The 25,678-nt window shown below is 33.1% G+C and overlaps 1 protein-coding gene across 1 annotated transcript in view; it reads left to right on the top strand.

Annotated features, from left to right (window-relative positions):
• The window catches only part of LOC131945867 (putative phosphoenolpyruvate synthase), a 62,430-nt gene that overhangs the window by 25,036 nt on the left and 11,716 nt on the right, over positions 1 to 25,678 (top strand). Inside the window, exons 24-36 of the mRNA XM_059306478.1 lie at positions 2,047 to 2,135; positions 4,279 to 4,347; positions 4,562 to 4,651; positions 5,037 to 5,096; positions 5,582 to 5,682; positions 5,864 to 5,927; positions 6,310 to 6,381; positions 6,857 to 6,948; positions 7,499 to 7,577; positions 7,894 to 7,948; positions 9,413 to 9,489; positions 10,075 to 10,177; positions 11,340 to 11,414. Of these exons, the coding sequence (XP_059162461.1) occupies positions 2,047 to 2,135; positions 4,279 to 4,347; positions 4,562 to 4,651; positions 5,037 to 5,096; positions 5,582 to 5,682; positions 5,864 to 5,927; positions 6,310 to 6,381; positions 6,857 to 6,948; positions 7,499 to 7,577; positions 7,894 to 7,948; positions 9,413 to 9,489; positions 10,075 to 10,177; positions 11,340 to 11,414 (1,026 nt within the window). The remainder of the gene's footprint in view (positions 1 to 2,046; positions 2,136 to 4,278; positions 4,348 to 4,561; positions 4,652 to 5,036; positions 5,097 to 5,581; positions 5,683 to 5,863; positions 5,928 to 6,309; positions 6,382 to 6,856; positions 6,949 to 7,498; positions 7,578 to 7,893; positions 7,949 to 9,412; positions 9,490 to 10,074; positions 10,178 to 11,339; positions 11,415 to 25,678) is intronic.

Raw genomic sequence — 25,678 nt, 5'->3', positions numbered from 1 at the left:
TTATCCTGAGAATACGTTGGAGGGATCTTCTTTTAAAGCCTGTAAGGCGGCTTTTTACTTTCTTGTTTAGTTTCCATGACTCTGCAGCATGAAGGCTTACAGAACGTACATTAGACTTGTAGATCCTTATTTTAGTTCTCTGCTGCAGTGAGGATGATTTCCAGATCTTAGCGAGTCTGTTGAAAGCCTTTGCTGCCAATGCTATTCTGGTGGTTATTTCTTTCTCGATGCTGCCATTTGTTGAGATGTAGCTGCCGGAAAGGGTGACTAGAAGGATGCTCACAGTGTTTCTTCCAGACTTTTTACTCCGGGGGGGGGGGGGGGGAAGGGGCACTTGAAATTTTCGGGGGGGGGGGGGGGCGGGGGAGGGGCGGTAGACTTTCTTCGGGATGGGGGGAGGGGCGGACACTGTATATATATATGAGTATATATTTTCTATATAAATTATAGAAATTTCATTTCGTTCGGGGGGGGGGGGGGGCGGTAAAAAATTAGAAGAGATGCCTGGAAGAACTCTGGATGCTCATCTGAAAACCGCGCACAACAAAGGTGTTGAAAAGGCAGTTTTGTGTTCTTAAATCGAACACATATGGACATTAGCAAAGAATGGCTACATATACATTGTAGCATGAAAAAAAAACTTTTTACGAAATAAAAAAAAATTAAAGTGTATTATTAAAATTAGTTTGTATTTGCACATTTTCTGTTTGCGCAGTTTTCCATGAGCTTTTCTCTGGGAACAGTCGGAAATTTGTTTAAATATATTTTTATTCCGAATAAAACATTTGATCTACATTGAATGGCATGGAAAAGTAACTTTATTCAAAAACTGATAACGCACAAAAAGTTGATTTTGGTTCCTGACCTTGGAAAAATATGACATAACATAGTCCACACTCAGAAATCATTTCAGGTTTTTCTTCGTTGGGGATGGGGGTGTGTGTGTGGGGAGGGGCGTGGGAGGTGCGCATCCCCTCCAGACGAAATATAAAAAGACGAGCCGACCCGCGGTGTATCATACGCCGCTATATAGTTGTTTTTTTCTACTTTTCAGTAATTCATAATTTGTGAATTCGACAGTGCCAACGCTGCCACTGAAAATATTTCTTTTAAACACTATAAGTATCTCGTTAAGGACGATAACCCCCCCCCCTCCTTCAGCCCCCCCCCCCCCTCCGTTACAGTAAACTCCACTTCAGAGTTTCTTCCAGGCATCTCTTCGGGGGGGGGGGGCGAAGCCGCCCCGAAAAAATTTTACCGCCCCCCCCCCCCGAACGAAATGAAATTTATATAATTTATATAGAAAATATATACTTTTAACAGTGTCCGCCCCCCCCCCCGGGGAAGAAAGTCTACCGCCCCCCCCCCCCCCCCCCCCGAAAATTTCAAGTGCCCTCCCCCGGAGAAAAAAAGTCTGGAAGAAACACTGCTCCACTTAGTTACCCCCCCCTCCCTACGTTTAAAATCGTTTCAAACTAAATTATGTGCCCCTAATAGTCGTCACTTAACCCGGCTCTGCTTGTAAACATTTACAGTGAACCACAGCTCACCAGACCATGTAGGGGTGGGGGTGAGCGCGATTACAGCTTGTTTTCTAGCGTCTCCCAGAAGATAATTATATATATATAGATTATAGAGAAATCTACACTTTAACCAATGCCTTCCCACCCCCTTCATATGCCGAGGTAATTAAAACAGGTGAACTCTACTTGCTCCATGGACTGACAGATTCGAAAGGGGACTTTACCCCCCCCCCCCCTCCTTACCCACCTCTGATTTACCCCACCCTACTATGATTAGTATTCTACTTAACTGCAGTCGTAAAATGTGTGTCTGGAAAAACTGCTAAGCCTACAATACCTTGCTATATACTAATTGTAGAAACGAAAACATTAAAAGATTATACTAATTTGTTGAGTCTACTAAAATAAGCTACAACGCAAGTGTATGCTTGGCAAATTTAAGATCGTTCACATTAGTAAACACGCTTTTGTGAAAACATTTAAGACTGTTGTAAACAAAATCTAATAAATATTTTTCTTGCAGACTGGACATCAGAACACTATGGCGATTTAGCGTTGTTATTGTCTAGCTGTGATGGGGTCTACAGTGCTGAAGTTCCACAATCAGTGTCGGTAGGATGATGTCTTTAAGATTTTATAAAAACTAATGGGAGGGCGTGGCCTAGCGGTAGAGTTCTAGTCTGGTAACCCAAAAGTCTTGAGTTCAAAACCGGGTTCAAGTCAGTAGAACATATCTACCACATAGTTACGTTATCCTTGTCATTCCATGTGGAATACAGGGCAGCAACAAATCTTCGCCATTCCTTCGTGTACCTGTTTAACATCAACTACAGAGGCGTATCCAGGTCTTCGTTGTAGGGGGAGCGAAAAGAGCAAAAAAAGGCGCCGAATTTTTAACACGTTCTATATACGTGTATTATATATATATATATATATATATATATATATATATATATATATATAATTACTAGCTGTATGTCATTACTTCGCTATGATGTAAAATAAATTGAAAGTAGCACTCTAGTTTATATCTACACATTTAATTTTATAAAATGTCAAAACAAATAAATAATTACTTTTGAATATAATGAAATTGTTTAACACTATTCGTGTTAACAAAATGTTTTTGTCTATAATCAAAATTTAATATTTCGTCATCATAAATGCTAAAGTATTACAGCATCATGAAAGTTTTTAAAATCAGAGTTTGTATAAAACCACGCTTTTCGATTTAATAGAGCAGCATTCGGAATAACAGCTTGCATTTAACTAAATATCTGTCTTTAGTTTAGATCATATATTTTTAATTAACTACTGCTTCTTTGTGTTTTTTAAAGATCATTTTTTAACATAGTGATAGATATGGGTTAGATCACTGTATTGATCACACAACTATTTACTGGTAATTGCAAAAACAATATTCACAGAGTTTTACGTTTAAAAAGTTAATTTTCTGGCGGCATGGTCCTTTGGTACATCATTACGCGTTTTTCTACATGTACTTAACAGATCAGTTCGGGGTGGGTTGGTGGGGGGGGGGGGGGGTTCAACTTCATTCGCCACTGTCCGGTCACTTTAGGTCAATTATCCAACCTAGTGTATACCTAGGTGTGACATTAATCAATTTAATGTCGCTCTACAATCACAGTGAACATAGCGTCAGTTTTTAGATGAATGTTTTAAACGTACATATATATTACACAAATATATATTACACAAATAGATTTAAATAAGTAGCAGTGGTATTATGACAATATTTTTTATACCGAGGGGTCCATGGGGGATTGGGGTTGTAACTGTTTCATATAATTTGTAATCGTAATCACTATCGCCCAAACTGTAAGAATACTACTACTTCATCGTGATGAAGTTGTTGACCTTGTCAAAATTCCCCCACCAATACGCAGCTTGCTCATAAGTAAATTTGAATAGAGGTGCCACATCAGTTGTATTTGTGTCTGTATTGTAATTTTTTTTAAATTAATCACACGATTCAAACTGTATAAAGTAATTATGTGTGAAGTTTTATGTATAACATTTTCTAATTCAATTATTCGTAAGCAAATACATTATACAGTTGCCTTAAACTTAACACCCCTCTTGCCAAGTGGTTCTACCCGTAGAGGTTTTTTAAACATTGCAATGCATCGTAATGGTTATTTTTAGAATGGGAAACTGATGCAGCTGTTAATACGTGTTGTAAACGTAGACACTACTAGACTAGTACAATAATGCTTAATCGCTGCATGAAAAGAAATCTTGTGATTTACATAGATGTGCCGACCAAAAATATTTTTTTTAACAAATATCATTGTTTAAAACTTTGAGTTTAAAAAGTTTCCAAAAAGGCGCCACTTTGCTGAAAATGGCCAGAGGGGGAGCGGCCGCTCCCCCTGCTCCCCCCCTGCGTACGCTACTGATCAACTATGTTACTCGTTTTTGGTAAAAAGAAATTTTAATTTTATCAATAAAATGTACGCACTTTTTGAAAAAAGCTTCCGGTAAATCATTTTGGTTATATTGGTTATTTGAATAATGAAGCAATGAGGTGTTCAATGTTTACGACTTTAAAAAAAAAAAAAAAAAAAAAAAACCAATAATATTCTTATGTGGTTTGGCTTGAAATGAGACCAAAAAGCAGAAGTGACGACACAGTAATTCAAATAAAGTTATACGTTTTATGATACTTGGTTAATTAATGTAATATTTCATGTTTAGTTTTAATAATCTGTAATGTGAAATGACCGTCCCACAGTTGATTGCTAAAGAAATAGCGAGAGCAGGAGAGGGGCTGGTACATCTGTTTATGGAGACCCCAGATGCAGTAAGTTAAATTCTTATTATTGTGGTGTTTGTTTACAAAAACATTTTAGGCTAGTGGTAAACAATATTCCTTTACAATACATTTATTATATATTTTTGATGATAATGAAAGTGATAACGTTTCGTAAAATATCTTTTAATAGACATTATTTATTTTATACGAACAAATGCTTACATGTATTATTCAAAAACATAAACTAGTTCTGAATATACAGGAATGTTTAGAATTATTGAACCGTTACTCAAAACTCAAGATGTGCATCAGCGAATTTCTTAACCGGCACGGACATAGGTGCATAAGAGAGGTAAGCACATTTTGCATCTTGTCCAGGTAAGCCCCCACCACTAATGCGAAAAGTGCTCAGGCGGAAGGTTAAGCCCGGCCACATTTTGCCAGCTCCAATTTAATGCATGCACGAAACCTTGACATTATTTCTGATGTCTATAAATGCACGTAATAAACGCAACTCTTTAGCTGCTTCTAGGGTTGGGTTTGGGCTAGGGTTTGGGCTAGGGCGTGCGTTTAAGAAACTTACGTTTCATCATTTCTATGTTTATAATCTTTGTTTTGGGTATTTGGGGTTAATTTTTTTGGCGAGGCTTATCTGAACAAGATTCCCTATTTTATCACAAAACAGTCAGCAGGAACATGCTCACATACTTCTAAAATAATTTTTTTATTTGTTTCAGTCTGAGCTGAGGGAACTATCATGGGCAGCAGCCCCAGAAAAGTTTGTTTCGGTTCTTAAGGTTGGACTGTTTTGTTTTCTTTGTTTCAATGTTTTTAATTAAAGTCGGACTGTTTAATTTTCTCCATTAAAAAAATATCACGTTCTAGAATCTCATTTATTTTAAATACAAAATGAAGCAAGCACGTTTGTTGAGTTATAAATAAAAGTAAAAAGAAGTTAAGTTACTCTTTTGAACTTAGCGCAGATGAAGTAGACATTATTGTGACATTATTATATGAAGAAATTGTGTATTCAGCACTATTCCCAGTTGCTTTTACTAACGCTAATTTAAGTCAGGTACCCATCAGAGTTAGATGGATTCAAGTAAGACCCATGCGGTCAAGCCAAGGATTCGAATTCGAGACTTTCAGGTTTGCAGTTGTGCACTCTACCATACGACCATGTATTTCCTTAGACTAAAGTTAACACTGAGATACATTTTACTTAATATCTACAAAAGTCATATCTAGGGCAACGGAAAAGTCATTTTTAAAATTCTTTTAGATGATGTTGAAAACAAAATCTTTTGAGAAGTCTGAGAAATCAAACATCACAATACCTGAGCTTTTAAATAAAATCAAGAGAAAAATTCCCGTCCACAAAAGGTAGGCTTTAGTTAGTTTTTAATTACTTAACTGAGTTCTAAATTCAGACATGTCATTTGCCTTCTTTTTCAAATTCATGTAAATTATTGACATTATATTATTTGAGTTAACACTGTTTTGTTTAATGAGGTTACTCAAAATAAAAAATTAAAAAATAACTTATATCTATTGTCAATATAAGATGGTTCCTGAAATGGCTTCTGCCTCAAGCTAGGCGAGCTGTTGGCTTAAGAGAATGGGGGAAGGTAATTCATCTCACTTTTATGTTTCACACTTTCTAAAACCTCTCTCTGTCAAATCATGTCTTGAAATTCTCATCCAAAGGGCTTAAGTATTCTGAGACCTACACAGATAAAACTGTGTGGGTCGCTTCTTAAATTCTTTTTAGTTATTTAAATAGTAGCTTATTATTATATATTTAAAGAAAATCAACTAATTTCTCCTTTTAGTGCATTATTACATACATCCGTTTTTATGCATTTTTAATGAAGTTTAAATGCTCAACTTTTAATTCGCCTTAATTTAAATGTGGTGCATGTTTGTTGGAGTGTTTAATAAATGTGTCGGTTTTTTTCACTTCGTTGCCATGTACAATCTGATTATACTACAATTTCAACCAACACACAGTCAATTGCTGTAAAAATGAATGACGTTATGAAAACAGCGTATGCTGATTTATCTGCCCGCCTATACACAGAAGTAAGTTACAGAAGTAATTATTTTAACATATTTATTTTGTAATTTTCAGTTTCAAAACGGTGATAATATGTGTATAAGGGAATTCAATGAAGAAAGTAAAATGACATAACACTGGATAAAAATAATTATTAGCGGCTGCTACTCTATTTCTTTAGACGGTTTAGTTCAGCGTCGCCCCTTACTCCTTACTTAAATATATAGCCAAAATTGGACATTCTGGTAACCCATGATAACCCATGGCCGATTATATATATATACATACATATATATATATATATATATATATATATACATATATATATACATATATATATATATATATATATGTATATATATATATATATATATATATATATATATATATATATATATATATATATATATATATATACATATATTCCGTTTTACTGACTTCACTATTATATTTAAAAAAACGGTTAAATGGCTGCTAGTTTTGAGTAAATTATTTCACCAGGGGAGACTACCTGATCCTGACTTAATGTTTTTTTTAACACATCAAGAGATTGGAGCTCTTTTGTCAACACGCTCTGCTCGCCTGGTGATCAAGTAAGTTCAAGTTAAAGTTGTTTCAGTTTGTCCGTTATCATTATCATCTTTGAAACCAAGTAGTGTTTACGAAACTGTTGATATTCTAGTCATATTTTATTAAACATTAAAAGTCTTGAATGTCTTCGATTTTCAGTTGTCTTTTACCGCTTAGCGGGGCTCTATATAAATATATAACTAGACTATATATATATATATATATATATATATATATATATATATATATATATAGAGAGAGAGAGAGAGAGAGAGAGAGAGAGAGAGTATATATATATATATATATATATATATATATATATATATATATATATATATATATATATTTCAAATTGTTCAAGGCATATATAATATTGGTTATTTTTTTATTATTTACTCACAGTTAAAGAGATAAATTTGAAAAAAAAACATTTGATTATGATCAAAATATGATGTAAAATTAAACAAGAAATTTCAATTTAATTCTCTAAATATTTTTTAAAATAGTTATTTTAAAATACATTTAATTCTTAATTATAAAGCCTTAAAAAAAATTAAAATGTATTTAACCTAGAGCTCAAAAGCGAAGGAAAATTTTCACAAAACAGGCAGAGAATAGACTTCCGAAAATCTGCCGCAGCTACCCAGTTGAGGTAAGCGGAGCACTGGTCTGAGTTTGATCCCTTTATCATTACCCAGGTTAAAAATTAATTGATTATATGCAAGCCTGCTATTTGTCATAATAGCATTTAATCTCCTGGAAATTTTTTTTTTATCAAAGAAACCATGTTATTATTTTCTATAAACGTTTAGTTTCAAGATTATTATATTATGCATCTCATCACTTGTGTTTAATTAACGAATTTTATCTCGTTTCTTTAGTTAATAGTCTTTAATCAGTCGTCTGTTTAAAAATAATGTCCAACTTGTTTATTTACAACTTAGACCTAACATTTATCTTTCTTTAAGATCAGTTCAAATTCGAAAGAAACAGAATACTCCAGCGTTGAATGTTTATTAAAAGGTTGGTAAAAATTTAAAGATAAAATATATACATATAGAAGCTTTTAGCATTAAAATTTACAGTAAATAGGGTACGCATCAGTGGCGGAACTAGAAAAAAAAGGCTCCCCCGCAAAAAAAAATTTTGGGCCCCCCTATATATATATATATATATATATATATATATATATATATATATATATATATATATATATATATATATATTATAAGTAGTGTGCTTCTCAAAATTTTAAATAGTCTATTATCTGAGTATTGTAATCTATTTCATTGCAATGTATAACCACTCTGAGATAACGAACCAGACAACAATAAGTCCGAATAGACTTCAGGCCCGCAATAATCCCTGTTTTACAAGTATTTTTATTTTGTCTCCTTTTTTTTTATTAAAAAAATACAAGTGTTTTTATTACATTTTCATGTTTACTGCAATTTGATAATAATTCGTTTCAAGCTGGTCAAATTTATATAAACACGTAAGCTTGATTTGTGCAATGGTTTCTTGCGTTATGTTTATTTTTATGATTTTTTAAATTTATATTATTAGTTTTGAATACATTCATTTTTATAGCTTTAGGGTTCTTTATTATGCCTTATTTAAATAATAATTAAGAGAATAAAGTGCTTTTTAACTTACATAGTACAAAACTATTTAAATGAGCTTTATGGGCACCCTTATTTTAAAGAAGGGCAGTAAGTCATGGAAGTAGTGTGAACGTTTGCCTATCTTTCAAACTACAGAACTAGTAGATTTTATATTTTTCTACGCAACAGTGTGTGTTAGTTACTGTAGAACAATCACTGCTATAGTAGACCTGTTTGTTTTTTACAAAACCACTATCAAGGAGCGCGAAAAATATTATTTATGAAAAGAAAATTCATTGTTTTTTTGGTCGGAATTGGGCCCCTAAACGTCGTGGCCCCCCCCCCCCCCCCCCCCCCGCATTGCGGGGTCTGGCGGCACTGTAGTTCCGCCCCTGGTACGCATCTGTTTATATGAGTTTAATTTAAAAAACTACAGTTGATTAATTATATAACTGGATGTCGGAAGGAAATTTCAGAGTTTTAGATTAGTCTGCGTCGTGGGTCGGGGGAGCTTAAGGTTGCTGAACCCTAAATATCCACAGTTTGAACTCCCTGGTAGATCCGTCTCGATAGCAGGGGAGAGTTACTGTCACAGGAGAGACAACTCCAAAATCAAACAACTGCTTTCTTGTGGCTTGTTCTTGGTTAGATACAGGCTATGGCAGCAAATCCAAAAAGTAAAGCAGGCTGAAAACTGAGTCACTGTCTATATGGCGTCTGGGGGTTCAAACTCATGACTTTTGGTTTGGCACTCGTGAGATTTACCAACCCGACCACTCCGACAATTTTTTAAAATGTCTAATTAATGTGAAAAATTAAAAACCTTAGTAATATTATAAAGAGGTTAATTGAAAAACAACTAAAAAGTGTTGTCTACCTAAAGGTTTGCCAGTTAGTCAAGGTTTAGTGACCGGACCGGCTCAGGTTGTCCATAGTTTGGCTCAGGCTTCTGTTATTAAGGTAAGGGTTTTTGCCAGGTTTTTCAAACGCAGTATATCGAATTATAAATTTTTTTATAATAATTTTTAGAGAGTTATCTAAAAAATTGAATAATTTAAATGGAACAATATATTTTACAAACCATTAGCTAAAGTGTAACCGAAGATGAATTAAATTTCTCGCTACTAATTTATAATAACTTAGGCGTATTGTAATCCTCAGTAGTATTAATTTTTACTCTATATATAAAGATCAAATTTTTGTGTAGGCCCTATATGAAATTCAATTTTTTTAAATTGAATATACACATCGATTCAAGCGAAACAGCTTTAATTTAACATTTTAGTGGTCCATGGTTTTCATAACCCCTCGAACACTCCCTGCCGAAAACAACTATCTTTGATCACTAAAATATGGCCTAATTTAAAGGTATAATTTAAAGTAGACTTGCAAAAATATCGTAAAATGTGTAACACATGTAATTGTTGATAACAGAATCCAGTAACAAGATCCAGAACCTTTCTTTCACATTACTAGACTCGGCCGATTTTACGCACCTAAAACGATAGATTACCCATGTTTGATATTATGATATACCTCATACAGGCAGGTGATATCCTGATTATCACAAGCACTGACGTGGGCTGGACTCCATACTTTCCTCTACTGGGTGGATTAGTGACAGAGCTAGGTAGTCTTATGTCTCATGGTACGTACGCCTTAGTTTACAAATATACTTTTGTGACAAGTTAAAATAAATTGTAAGCCATTAAGCCTGAACCGCATTACTGAAAACACTGTGAGAGTAACTCTTATGGTGAAGAACTGGGAAAAATAGTGTACATTTTTAAAGTATTAAATCAAACTTTTTTACTTTCTCGTATATACGAAGTATAGAGAAAGTCTTGTAATCGTGCACACAAAAAAAAATCGAGATTTTTACAAATCACGACGTTTTACACCTCACTGATACGGAAAAACATAATTTTGAAATCTTGTCCGTATGTCTCTCTGTGTGTGTGTGTGTGTCTGTGTGTGTGTCTGTGTGTGTGTGTGTGTGTCTGTGTGTGTGTGTGTAAACACGATAACTTGAGTACCGTTACAGCTAGGTTGATGAAATTTCATATATAAGTTTTTTATCAAAATCGTAGATCCGTATCAACGTTTGAGCGAAAAGCCTATAACTTGAGTACTATTTCAGATAGATAAATGAAATTTCACATGTAAGTAAAAGATCTAATTCTCTACCTTCTCTCAAATTTTGAGTAATTTCCGTTGACCGGAAGTACTAATTTACCCTATTTCCGATTTCTCAAAAAACGCATGTAAATTTATAAAGTACTAATAATATTCCGCACTATTATGCACATTTTATTTTGGCGTTCGCTTGGTGCGCAATTGTTTTTTCTACTAGATTCTATTCTATTTTTAAAAGTTTAAGTAAACAAAAATCATGTCTATATTCCGAGTTGCCATCCCACGTAGTGTTATATTAGAATATTCGAGAAAGTTTAGGGGAGATCACTTCCGGTTTATTAATTGCATGCAAAGAGATTTTGTACCCTGAATCAAACACCGATACATCCTTTATTTAAGTGTAGTACTGTTAATATTAGAGTTGGGGGCGTGGGGATGAGGATGGGGGTTGTCAGGTATTTATCCCATATGTTACACAGTTATTTACAGAAATACATTAATTAAAGTTTCGCATCCCTTTATTAAGATTTCCCTTAGAAAAAATGCAGATTCTTTCATGTAAACATGAAACAATGAAGAAAATATGTTTTTCTGCTCATTGAAACTGTTGCACAGACCATTACTAAGGGTTTATTTTTTTTAAATTTTGAATTATTTCTCACATGTTTTGGTAGGAGCTGTTGTGGCTAGAGAATATGGCATCCCATGTGTGGTGAATGTGGCAAATGCTACAACTATCATCAGATCAGGTAAACTTTCTGTTAATTTTTTTTTTGTTTAAATAAGCTTTCGTTAATCACTACATGATATAATGTTAGTGTTATTTATATGCCAACAGTATACATTTATATTCTAAATAATGCACTTTTTAGGTTGCTATAAATTTCAGTTAGAAATGTTTTTATAAATCAATTTGCGACTGAATTTTCGTAAAGGATTAACTAATTTCACGTAAATCCTGAAATCTTTAGGGTCGAGACTAGTCGTTAATCTATGGTTAAATATCATTTTTGACAATTCTAATTTAAATTAACAGCCATTTTAAAACTGTTTAAACATTAAGCTTTGAACATCTTCCTCCCTTGCTAATGTAGGCTATTTTACTCACAGTATTTGAACATTTTAAAATGTCTCGATTTTGCAAAAAAATTGCTTCATTATCACATTTTTTGGGGAAAAAAAAACTCTGTTTGTTCTCAAAAAAGATTTGTTCATCGTGGTGTAAAAAATATCAAATGATATGAACAATTACTAATAATGTGATAATTATTAATTATTCAGGTGAAATACTTCAAGTAGATGGACGACTTGGCACAGTTAAACGCCTGGCAGTAAACGATCATTAAGAAATTCATTACATGTGAAATCGTGATCAACATTTTATTGTTTAGTTTTTCATATTATTACTCTAATCGGGGAACTTAATTTTAATTTTGTTTTTTATGCTCAGAATTTTTAAACTGACCTTTCGTTATTTTATATAGGACCTATTTTCCAATAGCGTAAGTATTTAAAACCATATGATATTTAAGTTGAAGATTGTATCGAAAACGTAATGTTCTGGTAATGCTTGTTAGATGTTAATTTTAATTAACCCCAATAGTGCTAACTATAATGTAATAGTTGCTTTGATAATATTTATACAAAGCAAGCTCGGCTAAACAAAATTAGTTTTTCATTTGTTTGCTTGAATATATTCATTAATTATATTCAGTTTGTTTTAAATTATGACCTAAAGTATGAAAATGAAACAATGAAATCAAGCATACAAATTCTTCACGAAATACTTCAAAACACTTAATAGATATGGAAAGTCTATGTAATCATACTAAATTTTTGAAAAAAAATCTTTGAAAAATATGGCAGGTGAAAAATTTATAGTTAAAATTATAAAAATTAAAGCCGTTTGGAACCAGGTTTTCAATACTATTATGACCATTTGATTTAAATAATTCTTCACGAAATAGTTTAAAACATGTAAATATGCGTTGTGGTTTTCTTTGAGGGTGTAAGATGAACGCTGTGAGAATGGTGGGTGGTGGGCGATTAAAACATGTGTGGTTTTGTACGATAGACGGATCCTTATTTATATGCCAAATAAAGTTATATTCTTCATTGTATAGTGGTTGTGTGGTTTGATTTTTTTTATTCCATGGCATACACATTTTCATCATTTTACGGCAAAAATTAAAAGAAAACGAAATAGTTATTTCGATTCATTAGATGTAGTAGGCGGAGAAAGGTGGAAGATCAGCTGAGTCCATGTAACAAATTGATCTGTGTAGGAAATAGAAGAAATGTTGGTCTGTTTGTGCCAAGGGATCAAATCTCGAATATTGTGTTTGTGTGTTCAGATCTTGGACTTAATCCCTCAATTGTTACACTTGACTTAGTAAGTATTTTGTGCTCGTTTAGGCCAGTTGTAACAATAATAAACAAAACACAATCCGCCTAGAGAATCTAGATCTTTATAATTTACGCTTCATTTTCACCAACCACAAGAAAAAACAGCCAGACTGCTAACACTAAGTTTCGAGGTTGAATCCGGGTTCAAGTCAGTAGAGCATCCTTGAGTCCACTCATCAGAGGCGTATCCAGGTTTTCGTTGTAGGGGGAGCGAAAAGACTAAAAAAGGCGCCGAATTTTTAACACGTTCTATATACGTGTATATATATATATATATATATATATATATATATATATATATATATATATATATATATATATATATATATATATATATATAATTACTTGCTGTATGTCATTGCTTCGCTATGATGTAAAAATAAATTGAAAGTAGCACTCTGAAGAAAAAAGAAAAAACAACACACAATGTAGGCCGACAAAACAAAAATTGTATCAATCTAAACAAACAAATATATATATATATATATATATATATATATATATATATATATATATATATATATATATATATATATATATATATATACTACAACCAAAACAATGAACGTAACACAATCTATTTTGTAATTCTTGTAAAAAAATTTCTTACATAATAATTCCTGGGAAATTATTTAAGACAAGTGAAATAGGGGAAGTAATCACTCTCTTAATATAAATATGTATATATCTACACATTTAATTAAAAATGTCAAAACAAATAAATAATTACTTTCGAATATGATGAAATTGTTTAACACTATTCGTGTTTACAAAATGTTTTTGTCTATAATCAAAATTTAATATATCGCCATCATAAATGCTTAAGTGTTACAGCATAATGAAAGTTTTTACAATCAGAGTTGGTATAAAACCACGCTTTTCGATAGAGTAGAAAAACATTCGGAATAACAGCCTACATTTAACTGTGCATCGGTGTTTTAGTTCAGATCATATATTTTTAATTAACTACTGCTTCTTTGTGTTCTTTAAAGATCATTTTTTAACATAGTGATAGGTGTTGGTTAGATCACTGTATTGATCACACACCTTTTTACTGGTAATTGCAAAAAAATATTCACAGAGTTTTACGTTTAAAAAGCTAATTTTCTGGCGGCATGGTACTTTGGTACATTTCTACGCGTTTTACTACATGTACTTAACAGATCAGTTCGGGGTGGGTTTGGGGGGGGGGGGGGTTCAACTTCATTCACCACTGTACGCCAGAGGCGTAGCGACACATTCCAGCGCCCGGGGCGAACTATCAATTTTTCGTCCTCTCCCCCTTCCATTTATATACAGGCTATATAAAGTTATGCATGCTGGTCCTACCGATTTGGCGCCCCATTTGGGTCGGCGCCCGGGGCGGCCGCCCCACCCGCCCTCCCATAGCTACGCCTCTGCTGTACGGTCACTTTAGGTCAATTATCCAACCCAGTGAATACCTAGGTGTGACATTAATGTCGCTCTACACAATTGTGGTGGTGAGGTGTGGGGGGGGGGGGGGATAACCAACTCAGAGTTAACATAGCGTCAGTTTTTAGATGACTGTTCTAAATATACACATATATTACATAAATATATTTTACATGAATATATATTACAGAAATAGATTTAAATAAGTAGCAGTGGTTTTTAAATATTATGACAATATTTTTTTTACAGAGGGGTCCATGGGGGAGGGGGTTGTAACTGTTTCATATCATTTGTAATCGTAATCACTATCGCCCATACTGTAAGAATACTACTACTTCATCGTGATGAAGTTGTTGTCCTTGTCAAAATTTCCCCACCTCTACGCAGTTTGCTCATAAGTAAATTTAAAAATAATAATATTAATAAATATTTTTGGTCGGCACGACCAAAAATATTTTTTTTAAAAATATCATTGTTTAAATCGTTGAGATTAAAAAGTTTCCAAAAAGGCGCCACTTTGCTGAAAATGGCCAGAGGGGGAGCGGCCGCTCCCCCTGCTCCCCCCCTGCGTACGCTACTGCCACTCATCTTTGATGGGTACCTAACTCACTTTAATGAAGGAAGGGGTGAAGGAAGTCAAGTAAAAACACAAGTTACATTTACCAAAATAGAAAATAGTGTAGTGGAGACAGGTTGCATTTTCTGACTGTAAATGGTGGCTTAGGGTTAGGTTTAAATTTAAGGTTATGATCCAGATTCATTTTAGGTCACTATTTATACAAAGTTTTGATCGGGTACCTGCCTACTAAAATATAATCTCCTTTAGAAAAGAAGTTCTTGATGAGTAACAGCACTGTAATTCAGATTTAGAAGTAATGTTTGAGTAGCACATTTTAAAATATTTAAACAATTTATTTACATCTATGTGTTTAAGATTATGGAGGAATAAAAGAGGAAGATTTATTAGAAAGGTCACAAGTTGTTCTCTGTTGGATAAAATTGTTTTAAAGCATGCAATTTCTGGCATTGAGGTGACTTTTGTTTCATCCCTCGAGTGTAGTGTTAATATTTATACATTTAAAACGGCTTGCTATGAGGTTGAGAACATACATTTATTAAAAAGTTTTTGTATTTATTTTATTGTTTTAAGTTAGAGTATTTAAACCAGTGGTTCCCAACCTTTTTCGAATGGCGACCCCCTTTTATAAAAATTAAGTGATCAGCGACCCCCATAGAATTAAAAAGCCGAAATTAGTATGGAATTTAACAAACACTAAAATAACATTTTCTAGTAGACTTTCAATATGAACTACTCTTGATAACTGTTTTAATACCATGAGTAAAATTGCATACTATTCACTAAACATTCGTGGTTAATTTTTTTTAAGCATTTTTTTTTTTGTAAACGAAAATCTATTCTCGAAAAGTTAATCAAGTTTACGATTGGGTATGAATGATAAATACTACACCAAAATTGAGTGTGCAGTTTTTTATCTTACGCGGAATCATTCTACAAATCAAATAATTCCTCTTGTAATTCATCGTGAATGCTGGCAACATCGAGGGCAGAGTTTCTTCCAGGCATCTCTTCGGGGGGGGCAAAGCCCCCCCGAAAATTTTTTACCGCCCCCCCCCCCCCCCGAAGGAAATGAAATTTATATAATTTATATAGAAAATATATACTTTTAACAGTGTCCGCCCCCCCCCCCCCCGAAGAAAGTCTACCGCCCCCCCCCGAAAATTTCAAGTGCCCCCCCGGAGAAAAAAGTCTGGAAGAAACACTGATCGAGGGAAGAAGAGAATGGGTAATGCGTCAATGCAGATTCTTTTTTTTTTCAGCTCAGAGAAATAGCGCTGCAGTTCGTTTTCACTTGATTCAAGATGCCCAGAAATTTCTTCTTTCAAAATTTTCATTTTCTCACAATTAGATTCATCTACCACACTGCAGAGTTTCTCAAATTTACAATATTTCCAAGATTTATTTTCTTCGCCGATTTTGCAGCTTTGATAAAAATGCCCCGAGATAATCATGGAAAGTGATAATATTCGTAAATTTTCCCTGAAGCTTCAGGTTATGTTTATGTTGATGTTCAAATATTTCTGCTAGGTATGATACTCTCTCCAACAACTCTATGTCGTTTTAAGTATACCAAAAGGTCTTGTTTTCTTTGCACTTCCAAGAACAATTTGATTTCAGATTTCAATTCAAAAACACGATTCACAACAATTCGTTCGACAGCCAGTGCACTGTAGTGTAGAAGAACAGAACCTCGTCATCTTTATTCAGGTCTTTGCTCAGTTCTTTGAAGGCTCCAGATTTTATATAATTTACCACTTATACTAGCAATGGAGTCTTGATGGCGATTGGTGAGGGCAATGGTTAGGGAGGTAAATCTTTTCTGCTTTCTTAAAGCTCGATTTTGACCTAAACATAGATGGTGCACCATCTGTACAAACGCTCACAGCCGTTTTAACCCATTTTAATCATCCAATTTAAAAAAAAAAACGTTTTTATTTTCTCCATGCTATCTTCACAAAAGAGCAACTCTTCTTTGCTATCATCTGAATGAATATAGACAAAGACCAGCAACTGCGAACACGAACTCACGTCTATTGATTTATCAACTTGAAAAGCAAACAATGGTGAAAGCTTAATTTCAATAAAAATGTGTTATTTAACATCTACGGATATGTAAGAATTAACTTCACCATCTTCAACATGCAGCATTTGATGAGATTTTCTCCTATTGTGTTTTTTTTTTTTTTTGCTTGGCATTTTCTGTCGCGACTTTATAATGCTGTGTTTCCTTTGAAAACTTCCTGTTCGATCAAGTCTCTGACGTTTGCATCTAGCTTCTTACCGACGAAAGAACTCTATATATTTTGGTGTGTTTCGAATGACTCGTCTCAAATGACGTTTTAGTTTTGAAGATTTCATAAACTCGTGACTGAGAAAAACTTTGTACAGTACGCTTTGCTTCTTCTCTATTCCCTTTCCAATGATGTTAGTAAAGCCGAATTTCAAAAATTCTTCTAAATACTTATGTTTTGTTTCAAATTACTAAGGTTTAGTATACCAGTTGGCGACCCCCCAGAAAGCCCTTCGCGACCCCCCTGGGGGTCGCGACCCCCAGGTTGGGAACCCGTGATTTAAACTCTTTTGAAAGTACGGTTGCCATGGCAACAGTGGGTATCTTAAAAAAAGCCCTTTTTTAAGGTCTCAATGTACAAAAACTAACATATATACTGATCATATAATCATTGATCCTACTTTTACTAACTTTAATAAAGTCAGCTGTCTAGTTTTTGTAATAGAAAACACACTAGAAATATTTGTTTTCGAATTATCTAAATCTGATATGGTGAAATAGCATTGTAATTAGTGCTAAATTGAATGGTAATTCACCATTATATGATTAATATATAGTTTACATGTCGTTTTTTAACCATGTGACATCAACAAAAGATATTTTTTTCAAGATGACCGCCGTTGCCATAGCAATTATATTTTTTAGAAGAGTTCCTGATGCATCCAAATATTTTTTCTTAAGTACATCTATTCCCTTTCATAATCTAGAAACATGGTGCGATGAACAAAAGTTCGTCTCTTTCAATGACCTCGGCCTACTGTGTGTTTGTGTTTGCGTTAGTAGGCATTGTGTTTGTGTTTGTGTTTTATTTTGTGTTTGTGTTACTATTTTTTGTGTTTGTGTTTGCGTGTTACGTTTGCGTTTGAGTTAACGTTTGTGCTTTCGTTTGGGTATTTGTTGTGTTTGTGTTTGTGTTTGCGTTTTATTTTGTGTTTGTTCTTTCTTTGTCGACCACAGTCAAAATCAGGTTCTGTAACTCTGCATTACTGTTACTTGTTATATATGTAACTTTGCCTTACTTACTGTATGCCATATACTGTTTCGTGTTGGCTAATTTAAGAATAATGTTACTGTAGGTCTTAGTGATAATGTTGCCAGGGGCAGTAAGTCCGCTTACTCTCAGCATTTTTCAGCCAGCTGTTGTTCATAGTCTGCAGATAATTCTTTTTTTTTTGTATGGTGTAAAATCTGCACAATTTAATATTTTAAATGAAGCCATAGTGAAATCGGGAAAAACAAAATCTGCAGTATTATTCAAAATTTCTCCTAAATTCAATTTTTAAAAACAATCGCTTTGAAATGGTTATTTACTAAGCTACTTCTTCTGAACAAAACTATACTTCTGAACATAAAATTAGAAAACATACGTCAGCAACTAACATAAGTACTTACTTTCTTATGACTTAATATTACAATATTGCAAATCAAACATCTTAATCTTAAAAATCTTAATAATTACATCTAGGTTTAATATACGTAGGGTAACCCGGTGTAATTCCATACACTACTTTTCTAAAAAATTTGTAAAAAATCTAAAATCAACACGACCACAATATAATATTGAGGGTAAAACTAGACATGCATTACTTATATGATGGCAAACAAATATAAAGATAATTCACAAAATAAAATACAATTTTTAAATATTTCACTTTTATTGCAAAAACATGGCAAGTGGGGCAATTCCACACACATTATGAAAATTTTAAAATTCATGTATTTAAAAATGTGTAAAAAACATTTTTACCCTTGGAAACAATTTTGCATGGGGGCAACCACTCTTCATCACTGGATGAGGAGAAAGCCTCAATTTCTTCCTCCTGAATTCTACTCTCATCTGTCATAGGCCGAAGTTATTCGTTTATAATTGTGGACCATTCTGAAATAAATACAAAATTAAATGTTAGAAAGTCTAATTACTAATGTGTGTATGGGGATGTTTAGCTCTAAATATTGCATAAATTATAATAAATAATATAGGTACAGTAAAAATAATAATAGATAAAGAAATAAAAGAAGTATGTGGCAATTTTACTTAACTTTAATAGCAGAGTCTTTTTAAAAATAAATAGTACTAGATCTAGTACTATTCAAGTATTTTTTAAGATTAAATCATGAGTTGTGAATTACAGAATTAGCCACAACCATTTGAAATGGTTTAAAATAAAAGCTAAACCCTCTAAAGAGTATAAAAAGCAACATGGGACATTCCAAACTATAGTGTATGGAATTGCCCCACACCATGTGTGTGGAATTGCCCCACACCTACTATTGAAAAAAATATGCTTTCCTGTTCAAAATTAAAGGCTGAATCTAGCATCATTAACTGTTACTATTAACAAAAATGATTAAGCTTTCATATAATCAATAAATAATTGACAACAATTAAAAATAAGACAAAAAAATATTTTTTAAAAAGTGCAGGGGTTGTACTTACGTAAGGATGTTTGAAGATAGATGCAGATAAAATTAAAATTCTTGCTCTGAATGTAGGTGAACGCTTCTCTAACAGTATCAGAAAGTACAAGAAATGACCTCTTAGAAACAGGGAATAGTAACTTTTAATTAAACTTTACTCTCATTAAAAATAGCGAGTATCAAGTACATAGTGTGTGGAATTACCCCGTGTGTGGAATTACCCCACCTTATCTATAGTTTTTTTTGTTTCATTTTCATCATATTTGTATAACAATTTTTTATTTGTCGAGACTCTTAATAATTTAACTTTTCAAAGGTTTTGCATGAAAAACCATTGAATAAAGAGTATAGGTAATATTTGGGTATTTTTCATTAGATTCGTTAACTTTTATTAAATATAGTTTTTTTTATTAATATGGTCTGTTGATTTCTATTTAAAATAATGCATATATTTCATTGTGCTCTAAGTTTAAATTAAATAAAGTAAGGAATTACTGTTTGATATATATATATATATATATATATATATATATATATATATATATATATATATATATATATACACACATAAATCGCACGTAGAACTTAACTGAACAATAGAATGTTTTATTGTCACGAACAATGACACCAGCTTGACATGTTCCTTTCAGTGAATACAAACTTATCTCGTAGCATAGGAAACTGAATCAATACACAGAAAGTGTGTAGAAACTGGAAAAATAACAGGCTCTACAGAGGTAACAGAAGGAAGCAATTGTTCGGTTTTAATAATTGAATCAATACACTGAAAGAGTGTTGACGCTTGAAAAAACCAGTCGTTAGAAAATCAAACTGCGATAACAAGAGGAAACTATTGAACGTTATTAATAATTAAATCAACGTCATACATACAGCACATGAAACAATCAACTATGAATAAATCATTTCTTTTGTAATAAGTGTTTTCTCTTCTCCATTATACTCACGTTTGTTACGGATAATTGAGTACTGGCATTTGACCTCTGTAAAGTTAGAGTCACTATAAACAAACCTGATATATAAAATCCCATGTGCCTACTTCTCTCTTTTTCCCTCCCTCTCTCACTCTCTTTGCTCTGTCCGCAAAATATTTTCAGAAGCTGTGATAGCGGTATATTGAGCGATATATGGAGAAGTTAATAATACAGGCTTATTTTCAAAATAATATGTTGGATGTATTAAATGCATAAACTAAATTTTATTTAAAGAGGGAAAATAAAAATAATGGCATATTCGAATGTAGAAACACATTTTTTAATCATGCCACCGGAAAAGTATTTTGGTTGATACAAATAACACACAAAAAAAAACAATGACGTTACATGTCACATGTTTAAACTACGGAAAAAAAAACACAACACAAATAGCGTCATTGAAATGCTTAGAGAAGCAAGGCATAGAGAGGTAGAAGATGCCTTTGGAGTAGATGGCCAAACTGAAGCACATCATACTACTGCAGCATCACAGCAAGTTAACGAAAGCGTAACAGAAACCACCATAGAGGCCGAAGCCATGGAGACAATAGCGATCAGAAATTCCATAGTAACAGGGTCTCAAAAAGATGGGAATCAAGAAAATTTGGAGGCTGTCGACGAAACAATAAATGATATTCTTCAAGATAACACTAGTTCAGAAAACATAACGAAACCGCTAAAGAAAATTAAAAGCTCACAAAGTATATATGCAACAAAGGTATCAGGTCAACTGTCATATAGTCAAGCAATCAGTTCAAGTAAAAATCAATTACCTACAGTAAAGCCACCTCAAAGGGTCGTGACCAGGGCCCAACGGGATAGCAAACCAACGGCTGGAAAGTTTGGCGTTAAAAGACCACCACCATCCAGCCCTCCAGAAACAGATGTTCGAAAGAAAACCCCAAATAATTCATGCTAACTCTGGCAACATTGAACATCAGGGGGGCTAGGGACAAACACATTATATAAACAACATAATAAATAAACACAATATTGACATCCTACTTTTACAGGAAACTAACATTTGAACTACAGAAGAAGCAAATAAACTAGATGCATAATTAATATCGACAGTCTCAAGCTAAACATCACTCGATCAGCCCTCAAGTAAATTAACATTAGAACAGTCTTCTGTTTCCCAGGTTTTTAAAAGTGCACAACCTGAATGGTAGAAAGAGATACACACCTCACCCCCCCCCCACACACACACACACTTCCCCCCACTCAACCGGACTGGCGGATTTTTCAAGGTAGCGTGACCTCTTTGCCAAGGGTCAATTTTATGTCATGGAAAGTTTTGGAATGATGGATCAGTATGTGTACTGCAGAGACACTTCTCCCAAGGTCGTTTCTATTTCTGTCCATGGGCGGCTACAATGTGAACTTTTGACTCCTCAGCTAAGGACAAAGCACAGTAAACTAAGCAGTCAAGAGAAACCTAGTTTGCACACCTTATTTGAGTCTAGTTCTTATGCCATTTTATTTTCTCCATTTGATTATTATATATGCAACTGATGCTGTGTAAAATCTATCAAATAAATAATTATTACTGATTTAAATGTTTAAAACAATTGAATTAATAAAACAAAAAACAAAAAAAAAGGAAAAAAAACTAATTGTATAGATTGTATAGACTGTATAGATATAGATGTTTGAAAGGGAAGAGTGTTTGCTTTTACGTGTCTCATTGTAATAACATAACTTTTCCGATTGCTTAAAATTTGTATCATTTTAATTCTCTGTAATCCCAAATTCATTTCAGCTCTACTTTAAAAAAAAAAAACAAATTCCCCCTCTCCCCCCTCGTCCCCTCAGCCCACCACGCCGAGAAAAAAAAATCCCTTGAATAATCATTTAATTTTAATTACACATTTGCATTTTCAGTTTCAGGTTGGTTTTTAATTTTTAATTTTTCTTTATATTTAGACGTTTTGTATTACATCTATGTATATGTAAACCATCTTAAATGAATGAAAGCAGGCTACAAGTAAGAAAGAAATATTACTATTGTATTATATTGTAATATATTGTATTACTATTTCGTTTTCGTTTGATGTTCGAAATTATGTAAGAATTTGATGTTGATGTACTTGTTTTAAATTGCAAATAAAAGTATTTAAAAAAAATAAATAAAAAAAAAATAAAAAAAAATAGCGTCATTGATTTTAAATTTTAGGATAAGGATATTATTAATAAACCGGGAGTGATCTCCCCTAGACTTTTACGAATATTCTTATATAAAACAACAGGGGATGGCAACTCGGGATATAGACAAGTTTTTTAATCAATTTTAAATACTTAACCTTTTAAATAAACCGGGAGTGATCTCCCGTAAACTTTCTCGAATATTCTTATATAAAACAACAGGGGATGGCAACTCGGGATATAGACATGATTTTTAATCAACTTTTTAAAATAGAATAAAATCTCGTAGAAAAAAGAATGCACACCAAGTGAACGCCAAATAAAATGTACATACTAGTGCGGAATATTATTAGTATTTTATAAATTCAAATGCGTTATTTGAGAAATCGGAAATAGCAAAAATTACTACTTCCAGTCAACGGAAATTATTCAAAATTTGACTGAAGATGGGGAATAAGATTGTTCGCATACTTATGAAACTTCATCTATCTATCTAAAAATGTACTCAAGTTATAGGCTTTTAAAAAATTGAAAGTAGAAAACCTTTCACTTCCGTTTATCGGAAATCGCTCAAAAGTTGATACGGATCTACGATTTTGATGTAATACTTATATATGAAATTTCATCAACCTAGCTGTAACGGTACTCAAGTTATCGTGTTTACAGACACACGCAGACACACACAGACATACTCACAGACATACGGACAAGATTGCAAAATTATGTTTTTCCGTATCAGTGAGGTGTAAAACGTCGAGATTTCCAAAAATCTCGATTTTTTTTTGCACTATTACAAGACTTTCTCTATACTTCGTATATACGAGAAAGTAAAAATCAGAACTTAACTAAATATGATGATATTTATAGACGACAGCAATTTACAATGATTGATCCCATCCCCCCTCCACCCCCCCCCCCCCCCCCCGCCCCATTTGGATCATTGAATCTCCCAGATGTTTTTTCTCCTCTGTTTACAGGACTTTAAAATTTCGGGGGGTGGAGGAAATGTGGGCGCACTAAAATTTACATGTGGGAAGGGGCGGGGTGGAGTCGAAATGATTATTTTATTTAGAAAGTTGAAGATATTATTATGATTTCTTACTATCTTAATAAAAAACAAATCTAGCTTTATATTTACTGTAGTAAATACTGTATATAGTACATACAACATTTAGTTGATGATTGTACACAATAGGAATACATTTAATATGTTAAATTTTTTTAAACTAAATGTAAAGTTATATAAAGTTTATAATTTATACTAACAATTACCTCGAACTAAACGTTAAATTATGTAACATTTATACTAGCACTTACTTCGAACTAAATGTATAACTATATAACAATTATACTAACACCTCGAACTAAATGTTAAATTATATAACATTTATACTAAAACCTCGAACTTAATGTAAAATTATATAACATATCTATAGACTAACACAAAACTAACTTCAAAATTATAAAAGAATATAAATAAAAATGAACATATAAAATACAACAACATCCACATTAACGAAATCGCGAATACAATTAATAATACAATAGCAATCACACAATCATCATATCTATTTATGAAGTGGTTCTCAATTCAAATCAATCTCACACATGTACTTGGTAAGGTGCCAGCATCTGTAGTCGTTGATGTAATCTGGATACCAGTACATGACACAGTCTTCATCACTGGTAGACGCGCTGGGTTCATCTGAAGCAAATAAATACAAATCTTTGTGTTTTATATTCAAAACATTTAAAAACGCTATTTTTATCATACATTTTAATTGTGATGTATTTTAATTAAAATCCCATTATTGTTGGTTGTTGATTTTCAAAAATTCATCATTATTAAAATCTAAAGATTAACGGAAAAATAATACTATTATTTTTAATTTTTAAAGATTATATATTTAGACATACAATTTTTGTTTTCATTGCAATATATTTTCGTGAACATTTAAAAAAAAAAATTCACAAAACGTAAACGTACTTATAGTGAAAAGCAGTTGTTTCCATACTGGATCAATCTTTGTCCCATCGTCTTCCCACCTGAAGTCACCTTCAGTCACCAAGTCATTTAACCCGAACCACGCAGATGCCCCTATTGGCTCTAAAATGTCCTTCATGAGTTGAAACTTCTCGGCATTTTTAGGCGTGAAGAGGTGAGCGCCTCTAGCTTGAGAGAGACAAATAATTTTAAGTTGTGTATTGTATCGAACAAACATTTATTTTTACAAGGCTTTATTTAACTTTCTTCCTCCGTCTGTCTGTCTGTCTAGATCGAAACGGCCGAGCGAAATTGCAGGCACTTCTAACTGACAGATATGGTTCGTAATTGGTACGTGGGTCAAGACATGAAGACAATGCATCGTGACTTAATTTTGGTTGCCTGATTAATTTTTTTATGAATTAATTAATTAATGCTGGATAAAATATGTTGACTTTTGTCGGACTATTTTACAATGTTAGTAGTTTGCTTCAACCTGCTTGTGTTGCATGAAGTGTTTGCATGAGCAGAGGAGGGGGATTGGAGGTGATTATTCGAGAAAGTTTAGGGGAGATCACGTTAAAAAAAAACCTCAACTTAAAACTAAAGAAAAAGACAAGATTTGAGCTACCTTTACAGTCGTTTCTAGCCGAGGTGTAGTTCATATTTCTATTGGACAGAAAGATGCAGTAGGTGTAGTTCTCCGTTGTTCTGATGAAGAAGTCTGTGGTGTTGCAGAAGTTACTGCTGTGGTAAATCTTCTCGTCGTTTACAATTTGAGTACT

The sequence above is a fragment of the Physella acuta genome, unplaced genomic scaffold, assembly GCF_028476545.2.
Source record: "Physella acuta isolate Inbredline_101_S28 unplaced genomic scaffold, ASM2847654v3 ptg000538l, whole genome shotgun sequence".
In the NCBI taxonomy this organism is placed as follows: Eukaryota; Metazoa; Mollusca; class Gastropoda; family Physidae; genus Physella; species Physella acuta.
This window is presented reverse-complemented; position numbering and strand designations above follow the sequence as displayed.